A 10,233-nucleotide genomic window follows, 5' to 3' on the forward strand; every position below is an offset into this window, starting at 1 on the left:
GTGTGAAGGAATGAAAAGAAAAACAAAACTCTTTTTCAAGGGAAAACAAACGTCATTTTTTAACAGCAGTGCACTGAAGACAGAACAGAGGCTGAACTCAGCGTGTCAACCTGCTGTACAATAAAGTCATGTTAATGAAATATAGAGCATCGGAAACATCGTATGTGACAAGGAGGAGTCCAAAAATCTTTTACATGCAAGTTAGAAGTCGACAGTTCAGACACCGGCATTAATGTCACTCAAAGTGCATGTGGTTGAAGCTGAGACAGTGGAAGACAGCTTAAAAAAGTTATCATCTTCCGCAGTTTATCTTTTTTTTTTTTAAAGCATTTTTTATAGTACATGCAAGGTTAGGTACACATTGTTTCTCACTCTTTATTCCTGAGTGTGTATACACAACCATTTAAAGCAGAGCAAGGGAAAAAGATGAGGTTTTCTGTACTTACCGTCCCCTCTGTATTGAAACAACAAGGCCAATTCTTCTTGCAATTCACTTAAGACATTTGAGTTGAATATAGAGATGAATATGATATAAGAAATAGGAACATACAGTCTTAACACTTTAAGACTGTATGTTCCTATTTCTTGTATCATATTCATCTCTATATTAAAGTAAATAACACACAATATGTGGTTGCATACTGTGTCTCTTGTTTGCAGTATTTCTGATGTCTGAGTTGATCTTTCTGAGGTCTGGATGTCATGACACCATTTTCTTTTCTTTTTTAGGACACTCTAAATTGTTGTACTGGTGGCGCCCAATGCTTGTGCAATTGCTCTAATCGATCTCACTTCTTTTCTTACTATCAAAATGGCCGGCTTTTCTCCCATAGACAGCTCTCTGGTCTTCAAGTTGGTTTATCTTTTTAGACAAAAAACTGGCACTTCACACAAAAGGCGTTGAGAGCCATTAACTGTTCAAACATTCACTTTAACATGGATTTATAATTGTTTAACCCATGTAAAAATCAGGAAATTATAACTAAAAATCTGATCAATTCATTCTTATTTTGATCTCAAACCCAAATGTATTGCAAAAACGAAAGAATTGGCCTTGCTGTTCCAATAATTTTGGAGGAGACTGTAAATAAACTAATTGCGACTGCAGATGCAGGGCATGTCTGTGTGTGTGTGTGTGTGTGTGTGTTAGTGTACTTACTGTCACTCATGATCTCTGTCTCTGTCAGTATCAGGCAGAGATATCTGTGCTGCAGGATCAGCTTCGTGTGTGTGTGCAGCAGCTGGAGCAGTGTGAGGTTCGGCTGCACTCTCAGGACGATCAGGCTCAGCAGCTGCTGCTTCAATACCAGAACCGTCTGGAGGAAGCCGAGCAGAGACTCCACCGCCAGCAGGAGGACAAAGAGCTGCAGATGAAGAGCATCATTAGTAGGTGAGCGACAGACTAGTATGTGATCTCTGTTCCAGTGTCTTCTTCATGGTTCTTTGCATACTGTACCCTGTTATCCCTTTATTGTAAATCATCCATGAAACACTTTAGCTCCTGTTGTCACTTACATTATAGCAGCTAATACCAGTTGCCCGTTCCTTGACTAGTCTCTCCTTTTTTAAATGCCTTATATCTTTTAAAGCAACTGAAATGGAGATCCCACAGAAAACTTCACCATGTCTACACTTCTTACTTATTATTAGTTAAATAACAGTATATTTTACTATAGAAGCAGTAGAATATCAGAACAAGGGCATTGATATGGACTACTGTCAGGCATTTTAAACAATAAGATTTGGGAATTCAGCAGCACAGTGGTATTAATATTTACCGTTTACTACTTACTGAAATGTGTGTGTAAATCTCCTTATTTAAGTCATTAAACCTTACAATTGTCAAAACATTTCTTCTACATAAGGTCAGCCTGGGTTAAACTAATTGTTCAAAAAAAAGTACCACACTATCAACATCTTAATGACTTAATCAGTGATATTGACACTATTAAACACTGACTGAAACATGACAGGCTGTGTAGACCACTAGCTACACCGATCAGGCATAACATTGTGTTGGTCCCCCTTGTGCTACCAAAACAGCCCTGACCCGTCATACACTGTGTATTCTGACACCTTTCTATCAGAACCAGCATTAACTTCTTCAGCAGTTTGACCAACAGTAGCTCGCCTGTTGGACCGGATCACACGGGTCAGCCTTCGCTCCCCATGTGCATCAATGAGCCTTGGCCACCCTTGACCCTGTCGCCGGTTCACCACTGTTCCTTCCTTGGAACACTTTTGATAGATACTGACCACTGCAGACCGGGAACACCCCACAAGAGCTGCAGTTTTGGAGATGCCCTGATCCAGTGGTCTAGCCATCACAATTTGGCCCTTCATCAAACTCGCTCAAATCCTTACACTTGTCTATTTTTCCTGCTTCTAACACATCAACTTTGAGGACAAAATGTTCACTTGCTGCCTAATATATCCCACCCACTAACAGGTGCCATGATGAGGAGATCATCAGTGTTATTCACTTCATCTCTCACCTCTCATAATGTTATGCCTGATCGGTGTGTTAGTAGGAAGTTATTGACTTGCTAGTGAAATATGCAGGCAAAAACAAACATGACAACATGAAAGTGAAGAACAGTCCAACTAGAATTTGAATATACACAAACCAGCAAAATATAGACGAGAATATTCAATCTAAAATTGTGCTTCACAGGTGTCTTTTGGTTAGTGCTCGAAGCTAAATATAAATACAGCATAATTTCAGTCATTTCCTGGCACACCAGAGGTAAATATAAATCATCCTGATGATATTGTGTTGTTTGTGCAGTGATTCTGCCTTAACATCGTATCTTTAATCGTTAGCATCAGTCCTCAGCGATGTCCAAATTTTACCAGTTGCTAAGCAACTGTGTTCTCATGACTGTAAATACTTGATTAGTGCAGCATAAAATAGTAAAAGAATAGGATCATGACTAGGAGTACTTTATTCCAATCATAAAATAGTCTGATTGTAATGTATGGTCATTTGGGTCTCTTGCTGTGTGCTTTGAATAAGGTCATGATTCATTTCTATAGTTTCGACAATTTCAGGTCTTTATTTTGGATTTTTTTAAAGGTGAAAACTCATGAATGGGAGTACTTCTGGAACCAGAAAAATGTTTTCATCTGAACTGCATTGAACAGAACTGAGCTTAGTATGCACTGAAAATGCAGTACACCGAAACAAACAAACAAATTAAATACTGTGGAAAAACTAGGATGGAGTTTTTTCATTAGCGCTGACCCTCTAGTCTCTGTTTACTTGTGAGTTTTATTTGTGTCCCTTGTCCAGAGTCCAGAGTAGATTTTTTTAAAGCAAAACCCATGTCCGCAAAATCTGTGTGTTGAACAAAAGGTGAATAATTAGTGCTAAAATATGTTTGTTTTTTGTTTCTAATGCAGGTTGATGTCTGTTGAAGATGAGCTTAAGAAGGATCATTCTAACATGCAGGCCATAGTCGACTCCAAGCAGAAAATTATAGACGCACAGGTACGAATGTTTTGGAAATATTAGAATGTTCACCGAAAAAAGGGGAAAAAAATGCACTGGTTATTCTTATCCTTATTAGTCTGTTTACTTTAGCCAAATATACACTATATTGCCAAAAGTATTCGCTCACCCATCCAAATAATCAGAATCAGGTGTTCCAATCACTTCCATGGCCACAGGTGTATAAAATCAAGCACCTAGGCATGCAGACTGTTTTTACAAACATTTGTGAAAGAATGGGTCGCTCTCAGGAGCTCAGTGAATTCCAGCGTGGAACTGTGATAGGATGCCACCTGTGCAACAAATCCAGTCGTGAAATTTCCTCGCTCCTAAATATTCCACAGTCAACTGTCAGCTGTATTATAAGAACGTGGAAGTGTTTGGGAACGACAGCAACTCAGCCACGAAGTGGTAGGCCATGTAAACTGACGGAGCGGGGTCAGCGGATGCTGAGGCGCATAGTGCGAAGAGGTCGCCAACTTTCTGCAGAGTCAGTCGCTACAGACCTCCAAACTTCATGTGTCCTTCAGATTAGCTCAAGAACAGTGCGCAGAGAGCTTCATGGAATGGGTTTCCATGGCCGAGCAGCTGCATCCAAGCCATACATCACCAAGTGCAATGCAAAGCGTCAGATGCAGTGGTGTAAAGCACGCCGCCACTGGACTCTAGAGCAGTGGAGACGCGTTCTCTGGAGTGACGAATCGCGCTTCTCCATCTGGCAATCTGATGGACGAGTCTGGGTTTGGCGGTTGCCAGGAGAACGGTACTTGTCTGACTGCATTGTGCCAAGTGTAAAGTTTGGTGGAGGGGGGATTATGGTGTGGGGTTGTTTTTCAGGAGCTGGGCTTGACCCCTTAGTTCCAGTGAAAGGAACTCTGAATGCTTCAGCATACCAAGACATTTTGGACAATTCCATGCTCCCAACTTTGTGGGAACAGTTTGGAGCTGGCCCCTTCCTCTTCCAACATGACTGTGCACCAGTGACCAAAGCAAGGTCCATGAAGACATGGATGACAGAGTCTGGTGTGGAGGAACTTGACTGGCCTGCACAGAGTCCTGACCTCAACCCGATAGAACACCTTTGGGATGAATTAGAGTGGAGACTGAGAGCCAGGCCTTCTCATCCAACATCAGTGTGTGACCTCACAAATGCGCTTCTGGAAGAATGGTCAAAAATTCCCATAAACACACTCCTAAACCTTGTGGACAGCCTTCCCAGAAGAGTTGAAGCTGTTATAGCTGCAAAGGGTGGACCGACGTCATATTGAACCCTATGGATTAGGAATGGGATGTCACTTAAGTTCATATGCGAGTCAAGGCAGGTGAGCGAATACTTTTGGCAATATAGTGTATATCACCTAAGTGAAAACATTTCCTAAAGTAAACAGTGATTATAATTCATCAAGCCAGAAAGATCGCATTAACAGTACTAATATATTACTGAATAATAAGCCAGGAGACACAGAGGTGCAGCGGGTGGAGTTGCCGCCCCACAGCTCCAGGGTCTCCGGTTCGATCCTCATCTCTGGATCTGTTATATAATGAATCAATTAACATTAATTAGCAACTAATAATTAACATTAGGTTTTTCACTGTAAAAACGCCTCCTTCTTGCACACACTCACACACACTTTCTCAAATATTAATCACCTACACTTTCATAATGAAGCATGAATATGGAGATACACTATGATGCCAAAAGTTTTGGGACACCCCTCCAAATCATTGTTTTCAGGTGTTGTTTTTCAGGGGTCGGGCTCGGCCCCTTAGTTCCAGTGAAAGGAACTCTTAATGCTTCAGCTTACCAAGACATTTTGGACAATTTCATGCTCCCAACTTTGTGGGAACAGTTTGTGGATGACCCCTTCCTGTTCCAACATGACTGCACACCAGTGCATGTAATATGGAGTTGTCCCGCCCTTTGCAGCTATAATTGCTACAACTCTTCTGGGAAGGCTTTCCTCAAGGTTTAGGAGTGTGTTTATGGGAATTTTTGACCATTCCTCTAGAACCACATTTGTGAGGCATTTGTGGACCTTGCTTTGTGCACTGGTGCGCAGTCATAAAGTCACAAAGTTGGGAGCATGAAAGTGTCCAAAATGGTATGCTTGGTATGCTGAAGCTTTAAGAGTTCCTTTCACTGGAACTAAGGGGCCAACCCCTGAAAAACAACACCTGAATTCAATGATTTAGAGAGGTGTCCCAAAACTTTTGGCAACATAGTGTATGTAAGGAATAAAACATATCATTCATCCCTTCCATCTATCCTTTGTATTTTTTTTTTGATTGAGCAGCACTATTTTAAAGGAATCCCAGTGATGAGCTGTTGCTATAGTAACAATAACGTTACAGAACTAGTACAGCGGGAAAATGTCATCAGCACCATCTGAAGGATCGGAGTTGAGAATTCAACAATAGTGTGCTTTAAACACATTGAGGGTATGTTTACATATCCTAGCTCTAACCCAACATGCAAATTAACAGAACATTTGTGATGGAACGAGAGCCAGGAGCTGGCTCGTATTGCGTGAACCGGAGCTGAAAAAAGCAGCAAGCGTAATTCATTAAATTTTCTTTTTGGTCTGCTTTTCTTGGCAGCCTGAATATAAATGTTTTTTGGTTCAATAATCATTATCGCCCCAACAATTTTGGAAAAGGAATTCTCTCAGAAACCAAGTATTCTCTAGAGAAATTAAGGCCTCATGTATCACTTACTACACTTGTTGGTTTGTTTGTGTCGCATCATGAGGCAGAGAGGATGCAAGTGAAAGTGAGCAGTTTATTAACAGCACACAGATACTAAAGGTCACTGAACAAGCCATGGCCAGGCGATCAACAAAGCGGATATCAAAGAGCAGGCAGAGATGAAAATGAAGCATGGTCAAAATCTGGTTCACTAAACACACGAAAAAAGGTTCAGTAACAGCAGAACACGACAGAAACTGGACATCAGATGGTTTAATGGTACTCTGTTCATCAGCATAGTTGGTTCTGTTTTAAACAAATTCCAGCCACTCACCAGGTTAAAACTGCTCCAGAAGATGAATGACCGTCGCACACCGCTGTGAGCTTTGTACCTGTCCTCCCTGTATTCTCTCCTACATGAGAGTATATTGTACTGTGGCCACAACTGTGTTTACGGTCCTGTAGGAAACCCCGTCCCTCTGATTCACAGTTCTCTTTTTGTCCCTGCAGGAAAAGCGGATAGCTTCTCTGGACGCGGCGAATGCAAGGCTCATGGGCGCTCTGTCTCAGCTGAAGGAGCGCTACAGCATGCAGACACGCAACGGCATCTCGCCCACGAACCCCACCAAGCTGCAGATCACTGAGAACGGAGAGTTTCGCAACACCTCCAACTGCTGAAGCCAAATTAGAGAAACGTTCACGTCTTAATCCAGACGGGGACAGGAGACGAAACCAGACGTCACTGGAGGAGAAAGAGAAGCTACTTTTTTTTTTTGTTTGTTTTGACTACATCTCTTAAGGATGAAAAGAGGAACTGTTTTTAAAAAAAATTCTATTCTGGGACAAAGACACGAGTGAAACCTCAGACTTGTGGCTGTGACCTAGCAGAGTAGTGTCTGCTACTTCAGTTTAGGACAAACCACTAGATGGAAATGTTTATCAACAACAAAACAAGAAGGACATCCTGGTACCTCGCTTTATCAAATATAGACACTACAAACTGGATCCAAATTACACCCAAATCATTTGAAAAGGTCACTGATTGAAGCATCGAGTGTTACAGAAATACCAAGCTTTCTCCTGCACTCTTTCTCCTACAAGGACTGGACTCTTCGGCCAAACGTAGTGCACTTTGTGAGCTATTAACATGATAAGCCTTAAAAAAAAATGAACTGCAGCTCCTTTATCCCTTGATCTGTGTCTGTAAGGTAAAGAGGCAGAAGTATTATTTATTTTTAAAACCTAGCCATGGCAAGAAATGAACAGTTAATTATATATATAATGTATATTTACACACACATACATACAGACAGGCCATATTAAAGGGGGAAAAAAATATTGCAGAGTAATTTTAATACCAAATGATCCTATATAATATCAATGACAAAAGAATACTATTAATATCTCGCCAATTTATCACTGAGAATTCACCTCCTAAAGCATCTATAGCACTTTATTCTGCTAGCTATGCCATTTCCTGTCGAATATTTCTACTCTGCAATTTCACCTCCACAGATATAGTTCCCACTTTACGCAGTCGATACTTCCCGAGACTCCAGACACCAAGTATGCAGTCGGTTCCCGTTATCACTATACATTATTTATTAGGCTTTATGCTTAAAACAGCCTCCACAGACTTGTGATGATTTTCTTTTTTAAAATTGATTTTACTGTAACTTGCCATGAAAGCAGTTAAAAAGTTAATGAGCATTATTAATATTAACCTTAGCTTGGCAGCAGCCGCAACCATGAGTTCGACCTCTGTGTGTTGCTTTGTTTGGTTCTCACTTCGGTGCCTGCTTTCTCAGAAGGCCGTGGTGTGTCTTTTTCTTTTTCTTTTTCTTTTTCTTTATCTTTATCTTTATCTTTATCTTTATCTTTATCTTTATCTCCTCTCCTCTCCTCTCCTCTCCTCTCCTCTCCTCTCCTCTCCTCTCCTCTCCTCTCCTCTCCTCTCCTCTCCTCTCCTCTCCTCTCCTCTCCTCTCCTCTCCTCTCCTCTCCTCTCCTCTCCTCTCCTCTCCTCTCCTCTCCTCTCCTCTCCTCTCCTCTCCTCTCCTCTCCTCTCCTCTCCTCTCCTCTCCTCTCCTCTCCTCTCCTCTCCTCTCCTCTCCTCTCCTCTCCTCTCCTCTCCTCTCCTCTCCTCTCCTCTCCTCTCCTCTGTGTGGTGCCAGGTCTAGTCCGTACTCCTTCAGTGTATCTAGAGCTTGTATATTTTTGTATTCCTGTTCATAACTGCTTACGGAGCCACATGCAGGTATTCGTGACATGCACTGTGGTGAAATGTGACGCTGAAGCTTTAATTCAGTCGCCCCCCTCACACTCCCCAAATAATCTAGCGATGCAAAGGGCCTTGGGAACTCCGAAAATGCAAACGGTATCGCTATTTTTACATGTTCTTAAAAAAGCTACGAAAGAAATAAAAAACAGTCGGTCTGCTGTAGCAAGACAAGAGAGGTGTCCTGTAAATATTCTATAAAATAAAATATATATAAAATATATATAAGAAATATATATATATATATATATATGAACTCCAACATGCGTTCTGCTGATAGGACTTAGAGTTTCCATTTTCCTACAATGTTACTGCTGTTTCAATGCGATGTGTCCATTTATTTTTGATATCCAGTCGTGAATGCAGTTGGTCCCGCTGATATATTAATCTACATTGTGCTCATGCTGCGTATGATTTCTTTATCCGGAGAGTTTACAGAATATACAGGAGAAGCACAAAAAACATCATCATTTTATTCTGCCCTGTTAAATACACATTAACTATGCACTTTTAAAAAAAAAAAAAAAAATTCAATCCTCCTCGACTGAAAAGTACGAGATGCGTCATCAAGTAAGATCAAGTCAGTCCCTCTCTACTTTTTGCAGAAAGCTAACAAGCTAACGTTTGGTGAAATCCCAAGCACAGGATTCTACTTTTAAACTCCTACCAGTGAAGACACATATACAATGACTTACGATAGCCGTACACACGTATAGCGGAGACCGCTTTGGCAGAATGCATGTTGTGACGATGTCACACGACGTGCCTTGGCCCAAATCTGCAGAAAAATTGGCAATAATTTCGAAACATTACAAGCTTCTCAGAATATTGCAACGTTTGCTTAAATACCGCGGTCATTTTTGCCATTACAAAATCTTAAACTCTGGAGGGACTTCAAACATAAGCAGAACTCATGGTTCTACTAACTGCCCTAGAGCTGCTGTTTGGTGCTTGGACCCCTAAATTTTCACCTACAAGCCAGCCATATTGTAGAAATAAACAGCAATCTTGATTAAGAAAGTCTGAACCATGTAGCAAATCAGAAAGTGTGATAAGAATAAAAAAAATTGATTTCCTTTCATTTTCTTTCCTTTTTGTGCCCACGTAAGATGAAAAAATGCTTCAAATCATTTGTGAGTGTGAACAGCCCCGAAATGGATTTTTAGCGTTCATCAATCCCGAATACGTTTGGTGCTTTACTTCTTGAAATCATCCTGATTTGTAGCCAGTGGCATGTAAACTTTAAACCGTGCTTAAAACATATTTCAGTCGCTCACATCCAACTGAAATGTAGGCCTTTCCAAAACGACAATCTCTTCTGAACATCACCATCATCATGCTAAGTGATTACGTCATCGTGTTGGTTCTTTATATGCCGTGCAGCACACACAAAAGTATTCTCCACCATCTCTAGGTCCTTCTACCTTTCACGCTCGTTCGTCAGATATCTGGGTGGCACTACACCTGTTCTCAGCAGTCGATGTGGTATATAAGCTTTGTCGAAAAGAGACATGAATCTCTAACTGAATATGAGACTATGTTATATGTTGTATAATCCTTGTAGAGAACCTTTTTTTGTAAGTATGTTTAAAGTATTGGCTTCTTTTGAGGACAACGAGAAACAATAATGTACAGAGAGATATGTCCATGTTAAGAACTATGAAAATGTGGCTGTGCAATTTAAATGTACATTGGCAACTAGGATAATTAAAGTTTTATTTAGATATTTTATATATCTGCCTTCTTGTCTTGATTTTGTTATACGGTGTTCAGGAATGGTT

General features: G+C 40.8%; 1 protein-coding gene across 6 annotated transcripts in view; it reads left to right on the top strand.

The window, feature by feature from the left end:
* The window catches only part of dab2ipb (DAB2 interacting protein b), a 175,249-nt gene extending 165,064 nt beyond the window's left edge, over window positions 1-10,185 (top strand). For all 6 annotated transcript variants that reach the window (XM_058382729.1, XM_058382730.1, XM_058382733.1 and 3 more), the window contains 3 exons: window positions 1,188-1,390; window positions 3,403-3,490; window positions 6,686-10,185. In XM_058382729.1, coding sequence (XP_058238712.1) covers window positions 1,188-1,390; window positions 3,403-3,490; window positions 6,686-6,853 — 459 coding nt within the window. In that variant the 3' untranslated portion in view covers window positions 6,854-10,185. The remainder of the gene's footprint in view (window positions 1-1,187; window positions 1,391-3,402; window positions 3,491-6,685) is intronic.
* The last annotated feature ends 48 nt before the right edge of the window (window positions 10,186-10,233 follow it).

The sequence above is a fragment of the Hemibagrus wyckioides genome, linkage group LG28 (assembly GCF_019097595.1).
Source record: "Hemibagrus wyckioides isolate EC202008001 linkage group LG28, SWU_Hwy_1.0, whole genome shotgun sequence".
NCBI lineage: Eukaryota > Metazoa > Chordata > Actinopteri > Siluriformes > Bagridae > Hemibagrus > Hemibagrus wyckioides.